This window comes from Thalassophryne amazonica, chromosome 5, assembly GCF_902500255.1.
Source record: "Thalassophryne amazonica chromosome 5, fThaAma1.1, whole genome shotgun sequence".
NCBI classification, from domain to species: Eukaryota; Metazoa; Chordata; class Actinopteri; order Batrachoidiformes; family Batrachoididae; genus Thalassophryne; species Thalassophryne amazonica.
This window is the reverse complement of record NC_047107.1, coordinates 124,279,229-124,304,096: the sequence shown is the minus strand read 5'-3', so window position 1 is coordinate 124,304,096 and position 24,868 is coordinate 124,279,229. Positions and strand designations below refer to the sequence as shown.

General features: G+C 43.8%; 1 protein-coding gene across 4 annotated transcripts in view; it reads left to right on the top strand.

The window, feature by feature from the left end:
- The window catches only part of LOC117511263 (homeobox protein cut-like 2), a 220,377-nt gene extending 198,298 nt beyond the window's left edge, over positions 1-22,079 (top strand). For 3 of the 4 annotated variants that reach the window (XM_034171268.1, XM_034171270.1, XM_034171271.1), the window contains 8 exons: positions 1,327-1,962; positions 4,591-4,692; positions 12,995-13,833; positions 15,102-15,267; positions 16,685-16,990; positions 18,841-19,029; positions 19,123-19,399; positions 20,829-22,079. In XM_034171268.1, the coding sequence (XP_034027159.1) occupies positions 1,327-1,962; positions 4,591-4,692; positions 12,995-13,833; positions 15,102-15,267; positions 16,685-16,990; positions 18,841-19,029; positions 19,123-19,399; positions 20,829-21,636 (3,323 nt within the window). In that variant the 3' untranslated portion in view covers positions 21,637-22,079. The remainder of the gene's footprint in view (positions 1-1,326; positions 1,963-4,590; positions 4,693-12,994; positions 13,834-15,101; positions 15,268-16,684; positions 16,991-18,840; positions 19,030-19,122; positions 19,400-20,828) is intronic. The other variant, XM_034171269.1, reaches the window with a different exon arrangement.
- Positions 22,080-24,868: the final 2,789 nt, after the last annotated feature.

Below are 24,868 nucleotides of genomic sequence, written 5' to 3'. Positions count from 1 at the left end.
CTGCCCTGTGTCAGCCTGATCCCGTCAGATCTCAGAAGCTAATCAGTGCAGCATCTGGTTAGTACTTGGATGGGAGACTTCTTCGGAACACCAGTGGCTGTGTGTGTTTCTCCGGGTGAAACTGGAGTTGCGTTAGGAAGAGCATCCAGTGTAAAACTTGTGCCATTGCGGATCTGGCTGTATCCGCTGTGGCGACCCCGAACAATAACGGGAGCAGCTGAATGGATATCAACAACAACAACATAACATGCCATTATTTAATATTAAACTGTTGCAGACAAGAGCTAACAGTGTGTGCAGGCAGAGTGCACGTTTGTTATGAAGCCACTTATGTCAGGCAGGCCTGTGTTTTTTGTATATCACAACACAGCACTTGACTTTGGACCTGGTTTTTAGTGGTCTAAGGTGCAACAGTCAGACCTGCCTGACATAAGTGGCTTCATAATGCACGTACAACCTACAACCTGCAAAAGCTTTCTGGTGATGGATAATGTTAATGGACCAGCTCTTCTCCAAGCCATACCTCATTTTCAGACCAATACACCAGCAAAAAAAAAGATGTGTTATCATGATTTAGAGGATGCATGCATAAAAATGACACGTGCACTGAGTGTATCCATCAACAACTACATAAATGGTTAGTGTTATGTTTTATGGCAGGATTGAACTAAAAAAAAATGCAGACAGGGACCAGACAGGTGCAGGGAAGCACATCAATGGGTTATTTACCAGAAAAGGAGGAGTCCAAAACTAATGAGCAGTCCAAACAAACAGGAACACAAGAGGGGAGTCACCAGCAGCATCAGGGCATGCAGAGATGAACAAATGCAGGACTAACAAAACCAGAAAGGAACACAATCAACTGGAATAACCCAGCAACTGAGAACAGCACAGTGACTTAAATAGTGACATGTAACAAGACGAAGAAAGAGAGGCGGGGTGATTACAATGAGAGACACCTGTGAAGGTACACCAAGTGACAGAGCCACACATACAAACACACACAGGGACTGACAGAGACAGAGTGAAACACCAAACCACAAAGAGCTCTGGGGGTGAGTAGAACCTAAAACACAACATAAATAATTACCAAACTAAAGGGGAACCCCAAAGTAACTGAGTACAGACCAAAGGCTGAAAACAAAAGTGGAACTAAATAAAGGCAAAAGTATGCAAAACAGGAAAACACCACAATTAACAGATAAGACATAAGACATGGACAGGGGACAGACCACAACAGTTAGTGTGATTACGTTCTGCAAATGTTGTAAGTGTGTGTCGCTTTCAAGCTTTGTCAGTAGATGTGTATGTATATTTTCTCACTAGATGATGACCACAGTGAGGATGCAGGTAGGGAAGCAGGCAGGCCTCCAGGTTCCCACTCATCTACCTTTCAGGCAGATGGCCGTACCTCCCCGAGCTCTGGTCCTGCCACCCTTGATGGATCATCTTCAAGCCACGATCTTCCCCGTCCCTTCTCTTTGTCACCGTGTTCTGTGGACCGACTGTCAGGAGACCACATCCTTCACAAGCAGCTCCTCTCACCACACTTTAAAAAAGAGGCCGGTGGCCTCATGGCCTTCCCTACTGCCCTCTATGCAGCCAAAGTCGCCCTCATGTCAACCAGTCAAGGCCCTGTGGCTGCAGGAAACATTGACGCTGGCTTGCCTAATGACCAGTCAGAAAGCGGCAGCTCGACGGCAGGCGGCGACGACCAACTGGACACAGCAGAGATCGCCTTCCAAGTGAAAGAGCAGCTGTTGAAGCACAATATCGGTCAGCGAGTGTTCGGCCATTATGTGCTGGGCCTCTCCCAAGGCTCGGTCAGCGAGATCCTAGCCCGGCCCAAACCTTGGAGGAAGCTGACGGTGAAAGGCAAAGAACCTTTTATTAAGATGAAACAGTTCCTCTCGGATGAACAGAACATCCTGGCTCTGAGGACAATTCAAGTCCGCCAGAGAGGTGAGTGGAAAAGAAAGTCGGTTTTTTGTTTTGTTTTTTAACATCTTATTACTGCCTTTGCATGTAGGAACCAGAATGCTATTGGGTCTCTTCATAGCTGGAGACCTTCTGTGGATGCAACCACGCTTTAAAAATTTTTAAAGGAATTCTTATAAAGCAGGAACTGTTGAGTTTTGTTTTAATCTCACAGTTATGCTGTCTAACAACCAACCAATATAATATCTATAATCTGTCAAATGACATGTTGTAGTAGCTTCACCTGCTGATCTAGTGACTACATTTAAACGATAATCTGTTAGCAATGTGCTACTGAAGGAGGGATAATGCAAACATCAGATAGCAAACTGACAATCAGCTTAAAACCTTCCTGCACATGAAATGATTACTTGGTTTAGATGCTAACTTATGTAGTTGTTTACGTTGCATTCTGTGATCAAAGTGCTAGCTATGTCCAAAATCACTCACCTGTTCACAGTTCACTCACCTGTTCACCTGTTCACTGTTCCTGACATAAAAGGTAATAAGTAGTTTACGACATTTTAAGCAGTGAATCACAAATTCATCATCAGTTTGCACCACAACTAACAGGGTGCGACAGAAACTGTCAAAGTATAATTGTACGGAATAGTACTGTGATGTTTTTGAAGGCACTATGTGGTATACAAAATTTATTTGCATTTAGAATACATACTACTGTACATAGCAAATAATGAGTAAGATATTGGACACAGCTCTGTATGTAAAAAAAAAAATTGTATACGTAGATATACATATATAGCGTGTGTGTGTGTGTGTGTGTGTGTTTGTGTAAAATCTTGTGGTAATTTGTTAATACACTCCTGCATCATTATTGACTATTGTGAATTTTTAGGGTGCACTCACTCTGATAATTAGCCTAGCATTTGCTGACGCAGAGTGAAAACTTGATTAACGTCAACTAGCACCAAGGTCCACCAGACTCCGCAGGAGCTAAGTTAACATCAGCCGAGCAACATTGATGTTCATTGTGGTCCCAGGAAATTTTTCAACATGTTTAAAATCTTCAATATTCATGCAATCACTACGTCACCTCCGCTAGTATGCCTTTACTGCTCCGTTTGCCTGTGCGGGCCAACGTCTGCGACTTGACTGGATGGACCATCTCCTCTGGATTCATTGTGGGCACAAAGAAATGTGAAGGAATATGTAGAACCTGTCTTGACGCACCAGTAGCAAGTGACGCAATCGCAAAGTTACGTTGAATTTGTATAGGCTGCATCACCTGACTTCACAGACACTGAGCTGACGATCAGCTCCACCAGGCTGCGCTGCTGCTCTGTGGCCTGCGATACCAATGCACCTGCCCTCTGATGGCAAAACTTGAACTACATTTTATAGTAAATCAGCGGACCGTCACCAAAGCGTCAAGCTCCACCAGGACAATGCCGCCCTCCGCTGAGCTACGTCTACTTGTGTTGAAGACGGGAAAGTTGGACCCCCGGAATGAGCCTTCTCCAGCGTTTCACAGAGATGATTGAGTATCTGCTGCTTCGGCCAGCGTCGGCCACTTCATGTCATAGTTTGAACGGACCCTTGTGCAGTTGGATTTGGTGGAAGTGGCTCTGCTCTTAAACATATTTGTCAAAGAATCCTCACATCAAGGACTCTGTGGACAGAGTTAATCCTAATCTCCAAGCATTAGCTAAGCACCTGAACGCCTTCAGACAGCCTTATTACATCATGGTGTACACGAAGAGGAGACTGTAGAGGTGGAAGCAGCTTCGGTAGCTGCCAGTGAAGCACTTGAAACCAGTAGTGAACGTAAAGAATGCATCATATGTGTGCATGAATATGATTGGATGCTGATAATGAATGTTATTAGATATCCAGACAGGGATGCAGAGATTACTTGAAAGTAGCCGGAGGTCCTGTTTAGTCTTTGCTGATGTTGTAACGACTGACGGAAGATGATGTAGAAATAAAATTACTGTTGTTGTTATTAACTGTTGGGATAGGCTCCCCCGTGACCTGACCTTGAGTAAGCGATGGAAGATGAGTGTGTGTGTTATTCACATTGTGTAATTCTCAATAAAATAGAATGCTTTGAAGAACTACATGGCCAATCAGATGTCATTTTCCTGAAAGTGGGATAGTGTATATCTGTTGAAATGATTAGAAAATCGACAACAAAATTATATCTGATAATTTATAATATATCATTTTAAATAACTTCAATTGCAGTTGGGGTATGAAGCTGTGATGAACATGCATATTTTATATTTTTTATATATTTGTATATTTTTACTGTAACTGTGGATGTAACCTTTGTGTCTGATTTCATTCCTTTTTTTCTGCCGGACCTTTTAGACAGACGCTTAAACCTTTTGTTCAACTTGGACCAGATTTCTGCCTTCGTCGCTGCTTCCTGTGCCGTGTTTGTGGTGTTACTTTTAAACTTTGTTTTTTCCCTAGATTCACAGCTTTTGAAAGTTGAGCTTCCCGTATACTGCAACCTCAGACAGCACGCGCTCAAAGGCAGCCATTGATCTACCAGTCAAAAGCAAAGCCTTGGAACTGCTCTCTGATCAACCATCCCACTCACCTCCTCCTCTCTCCCTCTCTATCTCTTTCCATTACCCTCTGTGGCAGGGAGCATCACTCCGCGCATCCGAACTCCTGAAACTGGGTCAGATGACGCTATTAGGAATATCCTGGAGCAGGCCAAGAAGGAGATCCAGTCCCAGAGGGGAGGTGAGAAGGGAGTTACTGCTGATAAGTCAGAGTTAAAAGCAATAATAATGGACTTTTTTAAGCCTCTTTTCTTGTCCTACCTTGTGTAGTAGAGAAACTTGAATCTTCAACTGGACTGGGTTGCTTGACGCGAGGACGTTTCGCTTCAAATCGCAGAAGCTTCCTCAGCTAAAATTCTTGCTCTGGTATTCTGACTTCTGTCTTGACTCTTGTAGAGAAGAATGAAGCAAAACATCCTCGCGTCAAGCAACCCAGTCCAGTCGAAGATTCAAGCTTCTCTACTATGGAAACCACCTGGACAACTGAGAGCCTACACAGAAACATCCTACCTTGTGAATTCTGTCTGTCCATCAGAGTTGGGGTATGACACTTCATACAGTCAAGCTTTGCATTTTTAAATGTTCAAGTTCAAATGAATTTGTTTTTTTTTAAATTGCTATGATACTGACACTCAGGGTCATACCGCTATTGTTGACAATTTTCTTGATTAAAAAAGTCACAATGAATGATATTAATACCAATTTACACATTTAAGGGTGTCTTGATAAAAATAGGATGATGATTTCACCTTTTAAAGGTTTAAAGGATTTAGGAGAATAATGTCTCAAAAACTAAATCCGGCGTCGGCGACCGAATGGTCCCCCCTAAAAATCGGTCCGGCCTGCCTTCACTTCTGACACCAAAATGTGGCAAAGCGGACAATTTACTCCTCAATCGTCAAGGCAATTAGAAATCATGAATGAACATGGTATGTCGGACTTCTGACACCACCCTGGGAATTTCACCCAGGGAATTCGACAGTTGAATAACTTCAACCTAAGACACACAGGTTCGTTGTAATTGAGACAGAGACATGGTTCCCAAATACAAACAAATAATTTATTAACAATTGAAGTTCTAGTTAAAAAGACAATTTTATAAAAAACTCATTTAAAACACCACCAATTATGACCACATGAGGGCGCCCTTGCATCACGCAGCCCGTCAGCACACGCAGCTGGCAGAGTTTTCCAAATGTCCACACTCAGCGCAAAGCCGCCGCAGCAAACAGGGCACATCCACTGGTCCCACGGGACGAAATCTTTCAGCAGAGCACCAGAGCAAAGCAGCAGGACCTCCTTCCACAGCTTGGTCCAAAATCCTACATGTTAAACAAATAAATAATAACACAAATATCTGAAAGAGGAGCTTACTTTGTGCTGTACATACCGAACCGTCCGTCACAGCAATCAGCTGTAACTCGACACCACCCCAGAGCGTCAAGAGCACCACAAACTCAGCAGCGCACCACCAACGACAGCCCACACAGAGGTCTCTGTACAACAAAACCACCTCCTTAAACACTCACCACTACACCTCAACGAGCCTGCAGCTGTGGCCGGCGCCTACCTGTCTTCACGGGAACATAGAAGTGAACACGTCCAAACACCTGCAGTCAGTCTCCAGAAAGAGAAAGAAGAGCACACACACTCCCTCTTTTATGCAAACACTCCTCTGCCACAACCAGCTGCACTCAATCCACCAGCTGAACATCATTAAGGTCATCCATCCTGCTACAATCCACCCCCACAAATGATATTGTCGCCCCGACGATGGAATAGACCCCATTCCTTAACCTTAATCATACCGCCTATATTACATAGGGCCAGAAGGACCCACTTCACAGCAGACCGTGGAAGATGATGAATATTAGAATGATGACTCGCAGTAACCCTAGTCGTCCGCCGAAGTACAACCTCTTCACTAGGGGGCAGAGGTGGCACAGCAACCACTGGATCTACTGGTGGACTCAACTGCGGGGAAGCAGGTAAACTCACAACCTCCGCACTCTCCACCTGAGGGGCAACCTGGGTCACCTCTCCCACCCCCTCCACCTGAGGAGCAGGTGGAGTCACCACTTCCCGCACAACTGAAGTAGACGCAGGGTCCTCGGATCCTGACACCAACCACCCGCCATTACTCCACCACCTGTCTTGTAATTGCTCCACCACAGGGGGCAGAGAATGGGCCACAACCTCATCAGGAGACCCAAGCCCTACCACTACCTTCAACAATGAGCGATGAACCTGCTTGGCTCTGGTTAAATCATCCTTAGGGGCAATTGTATAAACAGTCCCTTCTCCTTGTGGTGCCCTCAGGACACGATACATCACAGAGGACCACTGGTCCTGGATCTTATGACGGCCCCATACCCCAAAATCTCGCAACCAGACCAACTGGCCCTCCTTCAGGGGAACATCACGGATACGCTGATCCTATTCCTTCTTACGCCGCTCTGCAGCGGCCTTCAGCCGATCCCGGGCTCCATCAAAAGCCATCTGCAAGCGGGTCTGGTGCTCCTGGACCCACTCATGAACAAAACCACCCACAGGCTCCCGAACTTGACCCAACAGAAAATCAACCGGAAGCCTTGGCTCCTGACCAAACATCAACAAAAAAGGAGACTCACCAGTTGCCTGATGCGGTGTTGTATTATAAGCATACAAAACCTGGGGCAGACAAGAACCCCAATGATGCTTTCGAGACACGGGCAGCGTGCGCAACAGATCATGAAGCGTTCTATTAAAACCCTCACACTGCCCATTCCCAGATGGATGGTATGGTGTAGTACGAGATTTCTCTATGCCATAAAAGCCACACAACTGCTGGATCAATACACTCTCAAAACTCCGTCCCTGATCAGAATGTATCCGAGCTGGAACCCCAAACCTCGAAAACCACTCCGTAACCAGAACTTGAGCTACTGTAGGAGCTCGCTGGTCATGGGTAGGGACTGCCCACGTGTACTTACTAAAGACGTCAGTCATTACCAAAACATCTTCCACTCCACCATGACTAGGCTCTAGAACAGTAAAATCAATGGCAAGAATCTCATTAGGCCGAGATGCCAACAGGTGTCCCATGGGGCCACGAGCCACTGGTTGGTTCACCTTTGCTACCTGACACCTCTGACATGCCTGGCACCAATCTGCCACTTCCGCAGACATCCCTGGCCAATAACACCGCTGACGTAAAAGCTCTAGGGTCCTCTCAACCCCTTGATGAGCATGCCCTTGATGAACCTCAGTCAACACATCGGCTTTTAAAGCTGCAGGCAACACCAACTGCAACACAGCCCCAGCTCCATTGGACTTAAACACCTGACGGTACAAGACACCATCCCTCTCCACCAACCGGTCCCACTGCCGAAGCAACACCCGGGCTGACTGCAACACCTGATTGTGCTCTTCCTTATCAGGACCCCTTTTACGGTACCAAAACACCCAAACCTCCCGAATCACTGGATCAACCCGCTGCAATGCAGCCAGGTCAGATGGAAGACAGTGGGGCAAGGCTGCAACCACAGCCTGCCTTGCATCTACCCTACTCCCCTGACAAACCTGTTGCAGCGGCTCCGGAAGCTGGGCAACACTAACCATTACCTGGAAGTCCTGCATCCCAGGAGAATGCAACCGAGAAAGGGCATCCGCGTTCTTATTACTACAACCCGAACGATACTTAATCTCAAAATCAAATGAGGCCAACTGCGCTGCCCAACGTTGCTCAGTAGCACCAAGTGTTGCAGATGACAAATGACTCAAAGGATTGTTGTCCGTGTACACAATGCACTTATGACCCAGCAAGTACTCCCTAAACTTCTCGGTCATTGCCCACTTGAGTGCCAAAAATTCCAACTTCATAGAGCTGTAGTTCACCATATTACGCTCAGTAGGGCGTAACCCACGGCTTGCGTAAGCAATCAGCCTAACTTTACCATCCTGTTCCTGAGACAACACTGCTCCCAGCCCCCCATAGCTAGCATCCGCCTCCAAAATAAATGGAAGACTAAAATCGGCATATCACTCAATCAATCAATCAATTTTTTTATATAGCGCCAAATCACAACAAACAGTTGCCCCAAGGCGCTTTATATTGTAAGGCAAGGCCATACAATAATTATGTAAAACCCCAACGGTCAAAACGACCCCCTGTGAGCAAGCACTTGGCTACAGTGGGAAGGAAAAACTCCCTTTAACAGGAAGAAACCTCCAGCAGAACCAGGCTCAGGGAGGGGCAGTCTTCTGCTGGGACTGGTTGGGGCTGAGGAAGAGAACCAGGAAAAAGACATGCTGTGGAGGGGAGCAGAGATCGATCACTAATGATTAAATGCAGAGTGGTGCATACAGAGCAAAAAGAGAAAGAAACAGTGCATCATGGGAACCCCCCAGCAGTCTACGTCTATAGCAGCATAACTAAGGGATGGTTCAGGGTCACCTGATCCAGCCCTAACTATAAGCTTTAGCAAAAAGGAAAGTTTTAAGCCTAATCTTAAAAGTAGAGAGGGTGTCTGTCTCCCTGATCTGAATTGGGAGCTGGTTCCACAGGAGAGGAGCCTGAAAGCTGAAGGCTCTGCCTCCCATTCTACTCTTACAAACCCTAGGAACTACAAGTAAGCCTGCAGTCTGAGAGCGAAGCGCTCTATTGGGGTGATATGGTACTACGAGGTCCCTAAGATAAGATGGGACCTGATTATTCAAAACCTTATAAGTAAGAAGAAGAATTTTAAATTCTATTCTAGAATTAACAGGAAGCCAATGAAGAGAGGCCAATATGGGTGAGATATGCTCTCTCCTTCTAGTCCCCGTCAGTACTCTAGCTGCAGCATTTTGAATTAACTGAAGGCTTTTTAGGGAACTTTTAGGACAACCTGATAATAATGAATTACAATAGTCCAGCCTAGAGGAAATAAATGCATGAATTAGTTTTTCAGCATCACTCTGAGACAAGACCTTTCTGATTTTAGAGATATTGCGTAAATGCAAAAAAGCAGTCCTACATATTTGTTTAATATGCGCTTTGAATGACATATCCTGATCAAAAATGACTCCAAGATTTCTCACAGTATTACTAGAGGTCAGGGTAATGCCATCCAGAGTAAGGATCTGGTTAGACACCATGTTTCTAAGATTTGTGGGGCCAAGTACAATAACTTCAGTTTTATCTGAGTTTAAAAGCAGGAAATTAGAGGTCATCCATGTCTTTATGTCTGTAAGACAATCCTGCAGTTTAGCTAATTGGTGTGTGTCCTCTGGCTTCATGGATAGATAAAGCTGGGTATCATCTGCGTAACAATGAAAATTTAAGCAATACCGTCTAATAATACTGCCTAAGGGAAGCATGTATAAAGTGAATAAAATTGGTCCTAGCACAGAACCTTGTGGAACTCCATAATTAACTTTAGTCTGTGAAGAAGATTCCCCATTTACATGAACAAATTGTAATCTATTAGATAAATATGAATCAAACCACCGCAGCGCAGTGCCTTTAATACCTATGGCATGCTGTAATCTCTGTAATAAAATTTTATGGTCAACAGTATCAAAAGCAGCACTGAGGTCTAACAGAACAAGCACAGAGATGAGTCCACCGTCTGAGGCCATAAGAAGATCATTTGTAACCTTCACTAATGCTGTTTCTGTACTATGATGAATTCTAAAACCTGACTGAAACTCTTCAAATAGACCATTCCTCTGCAGATGATCAGTTAGCTGTTTTACAACTACCCTTTCAAGAATTTTTGAGAGAAAAGGAAGGTTGGAGATTGGCCTATAATTAGCTAAGATAGCTGGGTCAAGTGATGGCTTTTTAAGTAATGGTTTAATTACTGCCACCTTAAAAGCCTGTGGTACATAGCCAACTAACAAAGATAGATTGATCATATTTAAGATCGAAGCATTAAATAATGGTAGGGCTTCCTTGAGCAGCCTGGTAGGAATGGGGTCTAATAAACATGTTGATGGTTTGGATGAAGTAACTAATGAAAATAACTCAGACAGAACAATCGGAGAGAAAGAGCATATGCCAGCACAGGTGCAGAGGTAAGCTTAGCTTTTAAAGTCTCAAAGCTACGGCCACATTCCTCTGTCCAATAACCCGAAACTGGCTGATCTACCCGACTGGGCTTCACCCCAGCCAACTCTGCTACCAACTTGTGTAGGGGCGCTGCCAACCTTGCAAAACCACCTACAAACTGGCGGTAGTAGCTGGCAAAGCCCAGAAAAGAGCGCAGTTCCGAGAGTGTGACCGGAGGTGGCCAATGAGGAACCACCTCCACCTTGCTAGGGTCAGTAGCCATTAATCACCTTTAATTGTACTGTTGTCTACAAATGTGTTGAAATGAAAAATTTACAAATAATGGTAATTCACCATAATAAAAATTTTTTTTTTTAATTGGCACACTTTTATAACATTACTTAACCTACTTTGGTGCAACATATTGCCTACCATAAACTTAAAAACAACTTTGACATGCTCTCCTGAATACTAGGACTAGGACTAGTGGACCCTAGGACGAGTGGGAAGTTCCCATCCCCTGCATTCCATGTCAGGAGTAAGCAGGTTCAGACAATGAATGAATGACTCGTAGCCAAAAAGGCCAAAATTATTGTCATGTGTTGAAACTCCCTAACTACCCATGCCCGTTGAATGCTACATCAGGAAAAATAACCAAATCTAACTTTAAAATAGTAACATCATCAAAATCAGTTTGTTCTACATCTCATTTAAAAATGTTCCAAAAATGAACTGTGTGCTCTATCTAGTTTCTGTTACATAAATAACATTCTGCATTACATGTTGCATCTGTGAAGCTTTGGAGCACTCATGTAAGACCAACAATCACGTGTCAAAAATTCAACAAAACTTCAGCTGACCTGGAGACTGGAAGAACAAGAGGGCACGGAGAGGACAAAAAGATATGGTTGAGATGGATAGTCCCCAAAAAACATCATAGTGTGGGCCTGATTTACTGAGACCCCAGATAATGAATGCTAAGATGTGTTGGTAATCCAGATTTGTGCGTGTTTGGGACTGCTGGTGATTTACTAAGGCTAATTGTGCAGCTGATTGTGGGTACAGTTTTTATTTATTTTTTTCACATCTTTACAAGTTTTGGATGTTTCCTGGTGTTAGGAGCTCAGCCAAAGTCTTGGCATTTTGCTGAAATGGCGACTCTCAGCTGGGCGGTGGGTGTGGTGGGTGCGGTCGGCTGGGGGCTGCGGTCCAGCACAGGATGATGTCGTTCTAATCCTTCGCTGTCAAAGCACAGAGAGAGAGGAAAAAAAGAGGAATCAGCCAGAGAGTTGACTGATGACACGAGTTTTCTGTTGACAGGAGCTCCACTTATAGGGAGAAAGGATCAACAGTTATGATAAGTCTGACTTCAGAAATCGAATCTACGTATCTGAATTGACCTAAGCACAAGTTTTCACATTTTAAATGTAAATAACGGCAGAGAAGTCATGCAGAGAATCGACAGTGATTACAAGCGCAGACCATGCACTTTCCACTGAGCGTGAGACCGCTACAGCTCTTCAGCCTTCCAACATGGCGGGGCCGCGATCCCCTCAGGACAGGCCTTTTGTACAGCTCGACCCTATCTAGTAAATCTGTGGTATCTAACACTGCCTGTTTGCATGTTACCTCCCACAGTTTTACACACTTGAGTGGACAAAAGGTGTTGGGCTTGAGTCTAGAAGATTATGGGTTCAAATCCCCACCTGACTGGAAAATCACTAAGGGCCCTTGGGCAAGGCCTTTAATCCCCTATTGCTCCCGGTGTGTAGTGAGCACCTTGTATGGCAGAACCCTGACATCGGGGTGAATGTGAGGCATAATTGTAAAGCGCTTTGAGTGTCTGATGCAGATGAAAAAGCGCTATATAAATGCAGTCCATTTACCATTTCATTTACAAACCCCAAATTGCATGTTCATGAAGGCATATGCTCTAAATGCACAATATCCATATTTTACACATTTGAAAGAAACAGTCGTTGGTGCGGTGTTAGTAATCAGCTTACAAGTTTTTTTATGACTGCTATGGTGTTTATGCATGCAACCGTTTAGTAAATCAGGCCTAATATGTGCAGCCTGTGGAACCCCCTCCTTGGTCACACTTGGAAAAAGGATGCATGTATGGATTCTATTACAGATAAGAACAAGTCTAATCTTGTCTTTAATATGTTTTCTTGTCACATGCACAAGATTGTCTACAAAATGTGTGTTTACAGCCCCCCCACAGTGTGAGTTTTGTTGGCAAAAAGTCCTTAAAATAATAACCAACTCCAGCACAAGCACATATTTGAGACATGTTTTACTTGAAAATGTTTTCTCCCTTCCTTATTCCCTGGAATTTTATTTTTAAAAAATGAAGTGATTTTTGTATATTTATTTATTTTGGTCATCTTGCTATTGTTATTAGAAAAAGTGTTAATTGTGAAGTTAGTAAAGGTGAATGCTCTTCTTGTGTCGTTGTATCATTTAGGTGAGGGTAAGTCATCTCTGAACAGCTCATCGGGCAGAAGCAGTAATGGCACAGGTAGCAGCTCTGATGAAACCATTAAGAGCATTCTTGAACAGGCCAGGAGAGAGATGGAGGCCCAGCAGCATGCCCTGATGGAGATGGAGGCCTGTGGAAGGGCTTCCACTGCCAGCACAGGAGCTCAGGTGGAACGTCTCGGCCCCCCCGAGCGCTCTAGGGGTCTACCTTTACCCATTTCTATCAAACAGGAAGAAGAGGGTTGTGTTACTGTGTGCTTGGCTAATTCCACCAGCAGCCCCCAGACGCCCATCAGTGTCCTTTCTCCAGCTGCCTTTGTCCAGAACATCATCCGCAAAGTTAAATCAGAGATTGGTGAAGCAGGCACCTACTTTGACCAGCACTGGTCTCAGGAGCGAGGATCCATGGGTCTTAGTGGTATTGGTAGCTCTCGGCCCTTCAATTCTGTCTCTCCCTCCTTGTCTTCTTCATCTTCTGGACCTTCTACGTTGCCTCGTGCCTGGCCCCGTCTAGAGAACGGTGACGGTCTCTTCAATAGTGAGGAGGCGTCTGGTGCCGAGGACGAGGTGGGACTGGGTCGACCTGTTGAGGTGAAGGTGGAGTCAGACACATCAGTTAGCGGTGAGTCTCCGGGACCTGGACCTGGAAGGCTTTCGTACTACCCAGCATACATCCCCCGTGCTCTCAAGCCCACTGTGCCCCCCCTGACTCCAGAGCAGTATGAGATGTACATGTACCGAGAGGTGGACACCATCGAACTGACGAGGCAGGTGAAGGAGAAGCTGGCGAAGAACGGAATCTGTCAGAGGATTTTTGGTGAAAAGGTCAGATGTTGCTTTTTCCTCTTTTTTTATTTATTTATTTATTTTCTTTTTGTAAAACACATGCTGCTGTGTCATAATAATAACAGAAGCACATCCTACAAATTAGTGGTGTAACGTACCTTAGTTGATCCATACCCCCCTCCCCGCAAGGTTTGGCATGGATATGAACTGCGGATTAATTCCAAAGTTAACATAATAGTGTGAAATACAGATTTGTTGTCATGTTGAATTGTTTTTAAAGTAATAATTGTGTAAATCGTGATGCGGAGTTGCAGTGAATTCCAAACAGACGTGTGTTCAGGTGAATGGAGCACGTTAAAAGTAGACAGCCTCTGCTGCTGTGTGCACCTCCGTGCCGAGTCCACCGAGCCGAGCTCAGGCAGGGCCGAGGTGGGTGCTATTCCACCGAGCTCTGGGGGGGGGGGACAAACACCTTTTCTGATTTTTACTGAGCGGTGTCCTGCTTGGAAAGCAAGGTTACAGTTTATCTCTGCTACTTTTTTGGTTTTGTTTTGCTGATCCAAACAATTTGTGACTAAAAACTGGTCCAATTTGAACCAGGAGTTTCATGATCCGTTGCACCCTTATTGCAAATGCAGAAGTGAAATAAAACAGATGAGAACACAAGATGTGATCACAGCATTTTCAACAACATGCCTGTCATTGAAGATATTTGTTGAGACATTAATTCATTACACCATATTAACAAGTTCAGGTGCAGCGTGCGAGATTTTTCTGTCTCATATGTTCAGGTTCTGTTTTAAACTCCCAGTGCGTTGATCTGCTGAGGCGCTGCCCCCTCCCCTTACCCTGATTGATATAATTTATCACATTTTCTAATTGGTGTGGAGGAATAGTCAGCTTCTTTTTCTGCATCCCGGTGAGACGAGAATTTTCCTAATGTGGAGTCACCACTGACTTTAGTTCCGGTGTGATTTCCTCCTGACTTAGAGCAATTTGGGAGAAATTTGGAGAAGCAAGGCGCTTCAGGAAAAATTATCCAGGATTTTTGCATTTATGTATTTATTTTCATTTCACCTCTGTGGATGTGTGGCAGCTGTGGTGGAGGTTGGTAAATAGATGTTACATAAGTGTTTACAGTCTGTCACTCCCCTCTAGTGGCTGTCTGCCACTTTTTACATGTTATTCAAAAATGTACAGCTCAGGCATTTCTTTGTTTTGTGAGTTATTTATAATTCAGGTGTCGATATCAGTGTGCATCAAGTCTTTTTTCGTCACAATATTCTATCCTGTATGGTTTGATGCAGGTTCTGGGGCTTTCTCAGGGCAGCGTGAGTGACATGTTGTCCCGGCCCAAACCCTGGAGCAAGTTGACCCAGAAAGGCAGGGAACCCTTCATCCGTATGCAGCTGTGGCTCCTGGACCAGCTTGGACAGAGCCTGAACCAGCCTCCGAACCAGGTCCACATTCAGGGTGAGACTTTCACAGGAAAAAAGTTCAAATATACTTTTACTTGAAAAACTGGAAAATCTACTTTTCAGATTTACTTTTAAAGTTGAGGGTGTGTTTTTGTTTGTTTGTTTGTTTTAGCAACTAACATCCACCAAGGGTGCACTGCTCAAGACAGCACCGGTCTAGTAATTAAATTTTGTTTCATCGATTTAATCTCAACACGGTGCCAGTCACACGTTATCTTGGCTAGTTTTTACAATTTTGACCGGAACTTTGAAATGATTATTTCTGTGGATTGTCCATTAATCAAAGGGTCAGTAGTTTTAATCTCCAGTTGCTGCTGCATAACAAAGTGTCATTGGGAAAGATACGGAAACCCCAATCCGCCCAACCTTGGGGTGCATAATCACACACATCAGCCCCACATGAATGTGAGAAAAAAATAATGTATAGAACACAGGCTTTACCTTTACCTTTGGTTTTACAAAAAAAAAAAAATATATATATATATAATTCAGTCCATAATTAGACTCTTCTAAGATCCCTCAGGTGGGTTCATTGTTTTCATTGAGAAGAAGTCCTATAGGCGCATTGGTGCCAGCACTTATCTCCAGATTTGGTACTGTGAAGCAGATGAGGGTTTATGACTCCCCTGGACTGGACACCAGTTCAATGCAAGTTACTCCCCCAGCCAAGGCTGGTACCCATTTACAGCTAGGTGGACTGAAACCATGCAAATAAAGAGTCGTGTCCAAGGACACGGATGTGTAGTCTGACCAGCAGTCAAAGCCAAGTCTACATACTGGCACACCAGCCCCTTATAAACTGAGCTACCTGCTCTGTCTCTGTCCTCTTCAGTAAGAGGACAACAGAGAATTCCACAACTGCTGGCTGTGAGAGCAGCAGCTGCACCCTGAAACAGTACAACCTGTCTGCAGCAATTCTGAGGACTGAGACAACCTAATGCACAGAACAAGCAGAATGAAGAGTTCAACTTTGTTAAATCAAAACCAGGGACTGTCCAACGTCTTACAGGGGTGATCAACAAAAGAGCCGTGGTATCCAAGAGGATTAACACTAGGGAGTTCAGAGGAACAGGCCAGAGGTCAAAGTAACAATCAAACAACAACAGACAGTATCCAAAAAAACTGACACGAGGAAAAACTCAAAAAAACGATAAATTCAAATCAGCAAAGAGAAAAGGTTAAGAAAAATAGGGTCATCATACGCTGACTAAATCGTACAGGTGTGACAGGCCCCTAATCTAACTTATTATCTTAATTTCAAAGAACCTAATTCATTTAGGTGTTACTAATTGACACAGTTCAGTTAAGTTGGTTCAGGTATTTTCTTTTTTCAGTGTAGATGAAAGTCTTTTTACTGATAAGTTGTTCTTACATATGGATCTGTATGTGACTGTCTTTAATGCAATGTCCAGATAAGAGCCCAGTGACGGCCCACTCGTCACCCTCACCGCCCACGAGCCCGGCGGACAGCCATCCGAGTCCACTGGTTGAACCAGTCAGCCTTTCCCTCGAGAGCAGCAAGGAGAACCAGCAGCCTGAGGGTCTGGGACTGGGGCTTCACCCCTATCCAGAGGGAGGAAAGTCCACTCCCAGTCTCATCGCCCTGCACCAGCCCACAAACCCACTGGGCATCCAGGAACTGGTGGCCATGTCCCCAGAGCTGGACACTTACGCTGTCACCAAGAAGGTCAAAGAGGTGCTAACGGACAACAACCTAGGTGGGTCTGTGTTCACACAAAAGTCCACATGAGTTCAAATCAAGGAGAAAAATAATGCATCCTCAGATACAGGAGGGTACCTTGTAAATGCTGCAGCATCCTCATAAAGGCCAAGTCTCCGGTCAGAACCACTCAGAACCCTTATGTGCTGACCCCACTATACAGTACCATCAACTTCTTCTTCTTGCACGATCCATTAAAAAAAAAATCCCATCTGCTTCCATGATTTGATTTAACTTTGTAGGAGTGAAGTTAAATCAAAGAATTGTTTGGATTTCACTGTTGGGGCCTAATATTCTGTGAGACAGTTAGGGTGGTCACTAGTGGCAGGACCTTTGATATGGCATTATAGTCACCTGTCTATAGGGACTCGAAAAAAACCATGTTAGCCATCACAGGGTGGGAGCTGTGGCCAGGTAGCCGGGTAGGGTCAATGAAGGATTAGACAGGGTTCAACATTTAAAATGGCTCCAATCATATTGAAAACTAGACTACATTATTTGTGAGATCATAAAGGTTCCAAAAGGTATAGTTTGTGCTATCTATGACTGAATGTTATTGGTTGGAAAAAAGCAAATGTTTTTTAAACTGTACCCCTTCTTCATTGATCCCTATCTGGCTACAGCTCCCACCCTGTGATGGCCACCATATATAAATCTTAACTTTGGATAAATACCTAATAAATTATGGGTGGTAAGTTCTGCTTCATAGGTAACTCTTGTTTTGCCTCCCTACATGGTAGTGTCACGCCCACTTTTACAGCTGAGAAAGTCTATTCATTTCCTGTGTCTCCTTAATGGCCCGGTCACATGGCATATGACAGTTCCCATCACCGAATAGCCTGCAAATCAACAGCGCAAAAGGAACGAAAGAGGAACAAAACGAAACCAAAGCTAACGTTGACCTCGGCGCTTTAAAGGAAATGTTCACGATCACGTGACCGACAGCAGAAAATTGTTTCCTTTCCTTCCCACTGTAGCCAAGTGCTTGCTCACAGGGGGTCGTTTTGACCGTTGGGGTTTTACATAATTATTGTATGGCCTTGCCTTACAATATAAAGCGCCTTGGGGCAACTGTTTGTTGTGATTTGGTGCTATATAAAAAATTGATTGATTGATTGATTTGTTCAGATATCGTTACGTTCGTTCAATACGCCGGACTTGTGAGGTTGAACGAAATGTAAATGAAATCGAATGAAATGCTAATGTTACAAAAACTAAGCAAACAATAAGAAACCATAAAGAGTGACAGCAAAATGAAATACAGATGAATTGAGGTTTTCGGCAACATTTGTTGACATTTTTCGACCGTTTAAGAATCCTGACGAAGCGCCAGCTGCAGGAATGAAGCTGAGCGAAGGTTAAATAATATAAAGATATAGCCAGCAACACTCAAGTGTCCTTCTTAATAAAAGTTTTAATGACTCACGGCAAGACGACAGGATCAGGAGCACAGACACGTTTCGACTAGGTCTTCATCAGTGACACTGATGAAGACCTAGTCGAAACTAGGACACTTGAGTGTTGCTGGCTATATTTTTATATTGACTTAGTTTTTGAGCCGTGCACCTCCACTCCTGGTCCCTGTGAGTGCTCGTTGTTTTTTTTTTCTCTGCTCGAAGGTTAAATAATGCCAACGAAAGTCAATGAAAGTCCAGATTTCTTGTTTCGTTTGGGCTTTGTTGCCCTTCGTTAGTGCCATGTGACTGGGCCATCAGTGCCACCGTCTGGCAAAGCAGAGATATGCAGCCATGTTGTCTGGAGTGCTTTTTTCACTGGTGCTGTTGGACAGTCACAGCAATACCACTCAGGTTGATGTACACTGTGTTTTATTGCATTTGTCTCCAACAGGCCAGCGTCTTTTTGGGGAGACCATCTTGGGTTTGACTCAAGGTTCAGTGTCTGACCTGTTGTCCAGGCCCAAACCATGGCACAAACTCAGCCTGAAAGGACGGGAGCCTTTTGTTCGCATGCAGCTATGGCTCAACGATCCTCACAATGTAGACAAGCTGAGGGCCATGAAGAAGATGGAGAAGAAAGGTAGGAACAACTCAAAGTTGTTTCAGAGGAAGCTCAGAATTTCATTTGGAGTTTTGTAACCTTCTTTCCCCCCTCACTGTCTCTCACCTGTAGCTTATCTGAAGAGGCGGTACGGGCTGCTGAGCACCGGCTCGGACAGTGACTCGCCCAGCACTCGTTCTGAGTGTGTGAGTCCGACGTTGGGGTCGCTGGACCTGTGTCCTTACAGCCAGGTGAAGAAGCCTCGGGTGGTGCTGGGCACTGAAGAGAAAGAAACCCTGAGGAAGGCCTACGTCATGGAGCCTTACCCCTCTCAGAACACCATCGAGATGCTGGCGTCCCAGCTCAACCTCAAAACCAACACCGTCATCAACTGGTTCCACAACTACAGGCCAGTCTGCATTCGTTTGCCTCCGTGAACTGAGCTAGCGAAAAAAGCTAATTAAAAATTGTGTAGTCGATGCAGAATTCTTTGCTTAGTAACCGCCTGGTGACACTAGGCATCGCTAAAGTGAAAAAAAAAATGCACAGGTCTGGAAGCTTGGTGACGTCTGGTGGCTGATATTGTGTCAGTGTGAAGCTAACCATCAAACGCTGCTGACAGCAGAGAGCTTTTATAGCAAAAATGTAGATGAATCGATGCCAGCATGCTGTCATGCAAAGTTCTCAAATGCACACCAGGAGCAACTTGGGGATTGAGGGTCTTCTCCAAGGGCTCTTGGGGATTTTCCTGTCTGACAAGGAGTAGAACAAGCTTGCCTCGCCATGTCTCCTAAGTTAGAAGGACTTATAATGAGGTCAAACTGATCAAAATCTGGTAAACTTTGATGCACCAAATCAATCAAAAAAGCTTTTTATTTTTTTATTTTTTTCAGTCTATGTTATATCCTATAGATGTGTCAGCCACCTACTTAACTGGATCCTTTTGTGTGAGCCAGCACGTTGACATCATAACATTGGCAAGAATCATAATATTCACCATGTGACAAAATACTCAACAAATTATACAACAGAACAGGAAAGTAAAACCGGAATTAAACGATGGGTTGATTGTATAAATTATAATACCAAAACTTTTCCTCTGTCCTCCAACCTTTAAAAAGATCTGCGTTTCAGAATGTTATTCCAGAGTCGACATGAAGAGGATAGCATCAAGTGCCCCACCAAGTCAAGTTAGCAACCGTGAGGAAAAACCTTGCGTGCACAATGTGGGCAAATATGTGGTGAAATATAAAATAGAATGAGAAAGTAAAATCAGAATAAAAAGAATGGATAGAACATGTAGTTGAGGTTGGTGCTTAAACTTGTCATCTGTACTGTAAATTAGTGATGGCCAAACCCCCTCTTACACAGATGGTGTTTCTGACATTCCGAGGCATGTGTTGAAGTTGCCACCCAACTCGCCACAAACATCTCACACAACGAAACACAGTTGTTGGGAACTCACCACGGTGTGTCAAGTACCTTGGTTATGTTTAAACCAATTAATTTTACTCTTTGCATGGTTGCCAAATACACGCCACGCCCACACCGTCTGTGTGAGAAGCTGTTCAGAAACTCCAAATCCACGATAAAATGGAAAAAAAAAAAAGTACTGACCAGGAAGCTGCAGACGATGCTAAAGCTACGCTACCAGTCAAATGTTTGGACACGTGTTCCCATTCATTTGAATGGAAGTGTCACAGTTGGTCACATTCGAGAGAAAAGTGCAGCTTCTGTTCACCGTGGATCATATTAGAAACAAAAAAGAAGCTGTTTTAGTGTTTAAATTCTTCTGACTGCCTTCCAGTGAGTGACTCGCAGTACTGTTTACTTTGCAGGTCCAGGATGCGACGGGAGGTGTTGATGGAGGGTCTCCCAGACAATGACACAGACACGGAACACCACAGCTACTCGCCCTCAGACACCCGGAGTCCCCACTCTGACGGAGAGGACAGGAGGCTGCAGCAGGCCTCCGGACACGCCCACGCCGCTCCTCCTCTCAGCGCTGCACTGCCTCGTGTCAAACAGGAGGCCATGGACGGGGAGGGCAGCGGAGAAGAGGGGAGGGAGGGCTCCCAGAAACAGACAAGAGTCCAAAGTTTTTCCACAGCGGGACAGTTCCAGCAGAGGAAAAGTGAGCATGAGGACTCCAGCGCTGCTTGTCATGAATCCAACTCAGCTGCCCAGAAGCTGAGGCAGGACGAGGGCGTGAGCAGCCAGGTTCAGGGGCTCTGCACCGGTGCGCTCTCCATAGACGGCCTACAGAGAACAAGCCAGTCTAGACACGAGGAAGAAGACTCTGGCAAGTCGCCCATCGACCCGGTGAGCTTCAAGGCTTCATCGGAGCCATGCCGCAGCAGCCTGGAGGTCTCCCTCAACTCCCCGTCTGCTGCCTCCTCCCCTGGTCTCATGATGTCAGTCTCTCCGGTCCCTTCTTCCTCCGCCCCCATATCGCCCTCCATGCCCAACCCGCCCCCATCGAGCACCAATCACAGCCTGGACCCAAACCCGCTCCCGCCTTTCCAAAGCCCCAAACTTAACAGGAGCACTCAGAGACGCAACGAGAAAATGGCAAACCTCAATAACATCATCCACAGGTTGGAGAGGGCGGCCAATCGAGAGGAGACCCTGGAGTGGGAGTTTTAAATCTGTACGTACTTAAATCCAGTCCTGATGATCCCCAACAGAAGTTTCCAGAAATCATGGAACAGCACGTAACTCCCCAAGGCCTGAAAACTCACAGGAACTGGTGGGAAGTCGGCGCTAAACATGAGGCTAAATTTCCTACAAAACTGAATAGAGCTGAAAAAAATTTATAAATATGTATTTGTTTTCCTTCTTCTTCTTCTTTTTTTTTTGATAATGCATACTACTTTTAAATATATGCGACAGCACTAGCTGTTCTTTTACCTATTGGACTTGACATGAAGACTGTTGCAGCTACAGTGTCATAAAATGTACACTGATGTTCTGTAGATTGCCACTGGGTGAGATTAAAAAAACAAAAAATAAACAAACAAAAAAAAAAAGACCCCTGTCTTAAGCCATTAAAAGCACTATAACTATTTGAAAAAAGACACTGACCAAAATTTGCTACTTTTTGAATAGCAATTTTTCAGATTTTGTCTGTAAGACTTGGACAGTTTAGGTCAAGTATCATGAAGTATCCTATACTGACTGAGGAATAGTCCTTTAAGACTCTAAATATCCAACATCTCGTATGTACTTAGTTTCTTGGTGACATGTTTTGAACTATTTGTAACTCACACGTATAAAATGTGGTTGTACATGTTGTAGAATTGTCTGCAATAGCCTTCTTCGGAACCTGATGTAGCATGGTACTCACCTGACCCTGTTATCTTCTGTAGTTAGTCACCTGTGGTTATACTTGAGCGATGGAGGGGCGGGTAGGGGTGGAGTTGAAAACCCTGCTGAAAAATAAAAAAAATAAAAATAATAATAATAATAACAATGACAGAAAAGGAAACTGTAAAAGGTAATAATGAGTAGTTAATGGTTTGTTTTCTGTTTCAACTAATCCTTGAGGTTTACAGTTTTTCGGGCCCGCACGCTTTTGGTCGTAAGTGAAAAACAAACGTTCACTACACACGAGCACAGTTTACGTCACTTTTTTCCGACTTACCTCTCTGACCCTTCCAAGGCAACCGGTTCTCCAACCTGTCCACAGGGCGCCTGGTTTACCTCAGATTATGTTGACGCCCCTTATGCTTTTCATTCTTTATATCCATAAACATGATGATTTGAACAAACGCAACAAATCAATGTAATTCGGAGGGTTCGTTACCCTCTCACTGTTTGCGAGCACAATTCTCACAGCGCGACAAACGCATTGCGTTTGTAAGTACGCGATATTCCATGAAGTGCAGCTGCAGCTCTCATTTTATCTTTGACCACGTGTGTATCGTGTCTGTAAAAGTTTCTTTGTCATGACTGCGAGTTGCTCTTTATATATTTTGCCTCTATTTATACTCAGAACAGTTAAATAGATATTCAATACCTCGTGTATGAACTACTTACAGCACTTAGATTTTTTTCTTATGTTTTATTTTGTTTTTTCTTTAATAATTGTGAGGACTCAAGAAGATCTCAGATTTTTTACATTATCCTAACTTAGTGTCCACAGGTCCTTACCTTGACTGTATCGTTGAAGTTGGTAGTAAACACTTGCACATGTCTACATAGTTCAAAGGACTTGGATTGTATTATGTAGAGATTATATATTACGCAATTACTCAAATAATATCATACATTCTTGGAACAAAATGTGCTGATTATATTGAAATAGAGTGTACAGATTTTAATAAACCAAACCCATTGGAGCCAGTTCTGATCTGGCAAGCTTGCCCACATTTTAGACCTTCTCTCAGGGTAGTCTTGCTTTTTAAAAGCTTTACTCAAACAGTTGCGCTCATCGGTGGTGGCGGTGGTGGTTGCTATTGTAGAGAATGACTTACATATTAAACAGATCTGTGGAAGCTGTATGTCTGTGGGTGTTGCAACTTTTGAATAGCTCAAGAGTTGTTGCTGTTTTTGTAACCCATTATACTTAGATGGGAGCTACGGGATGAGGCTAATGTTTTTTTTTTTTGTTTTGTTTTTTGGAGATTGTGAACTTTTAACTATTTATTTCACCCTCTTTTTGTTGGAGGCACTGTAGATTTTTCTCTGGTTTTCGTACTACCATTTTTGTGCATATAATACTGTATGATTAGAAGTGGCAGTTTTCATTGTCTTACAAGGTAACATGGACAAATGACTGAAAAACAAATGTATTAGCCGAGACCATTATCTATTCATGTAAAGGTCATCTCATTGTTTTGCATGCTGAGCTCCATTCTTGTCCCATACCAAGCGATAGATTGTGTTTTGTGTTGTTTTTCTTGCACAGGCACACTGAATCAGCACTTAAGTCTTTTTTAACACCCATGCATGGTGCAGCTGGTACGTTTGGCTCTCGTAAGTGTCACCACATAACCAGTAACAAAAATCAAAGTCCAATGCAGACCCAGTAGGTTTTAATATCAAGCTTACTTTGTGCCATATCATGCGCCTCGTGCATTTTCCTCACAGGAGTGTGCTTTAAACACAGCGTGCAGTCGGGCTTTCCCTAAACCAGTGATGAAAAAGCAAAGCTTTTTAAAAAAACAAAACAAAACAAAAAACATGGTTTTACTTTATAAATGACTTTTGTCACTAAATACTGGGAGGATTAGTGAGTAAAATATGAATAATGGAATTCAAACTTTGCGCAGTGGAACATACCATTGAGCGTTTGTCCCAACAAGGGAAAAATTGAATAAGGAAAATGACTTTGCAGTCAGCTGTGAGCCAGTAAGAGAAATAAATAAATATCCAGCAGGTTTAAATAACTGCCTGTTACAACACGTCCAGACTATTAAATGTTGAGGAATGGACAAAGGTATGCCAAGCGTCTTGGAAATACAACTGCATATGTAAGCCATCATTCAATACATAATTGTTTATGATCCCTCTGTGTTGTGTTTTTATTTCCTTCTATGACTAATACGATTGAACTACCACTAGAGGTCACTGTATCTAAGGTTTAAACGCCATGAGAAGAATGTAACATAGTAAAGAAGGGTCACCGTATCTGAGGTTTATGTCTCACTACAGGACCTTTTATCCGAGTTTTAATTACCAACTAGAGAGATCAGTGTATCTAAGGTTTGTGTAATATGTGTCTGACGTTTACTGTATTTGTGGGTTTAAATACCCTGAGATGGGCCACAGCTCACTTTATCAAAGGTTTTTCTAAATCTGAATAGTTCTACAACAAGGATGGCTATTTTTATTTATTTTTTTGTACTTTTTTAATTTCTCAATAATAAATGTATAA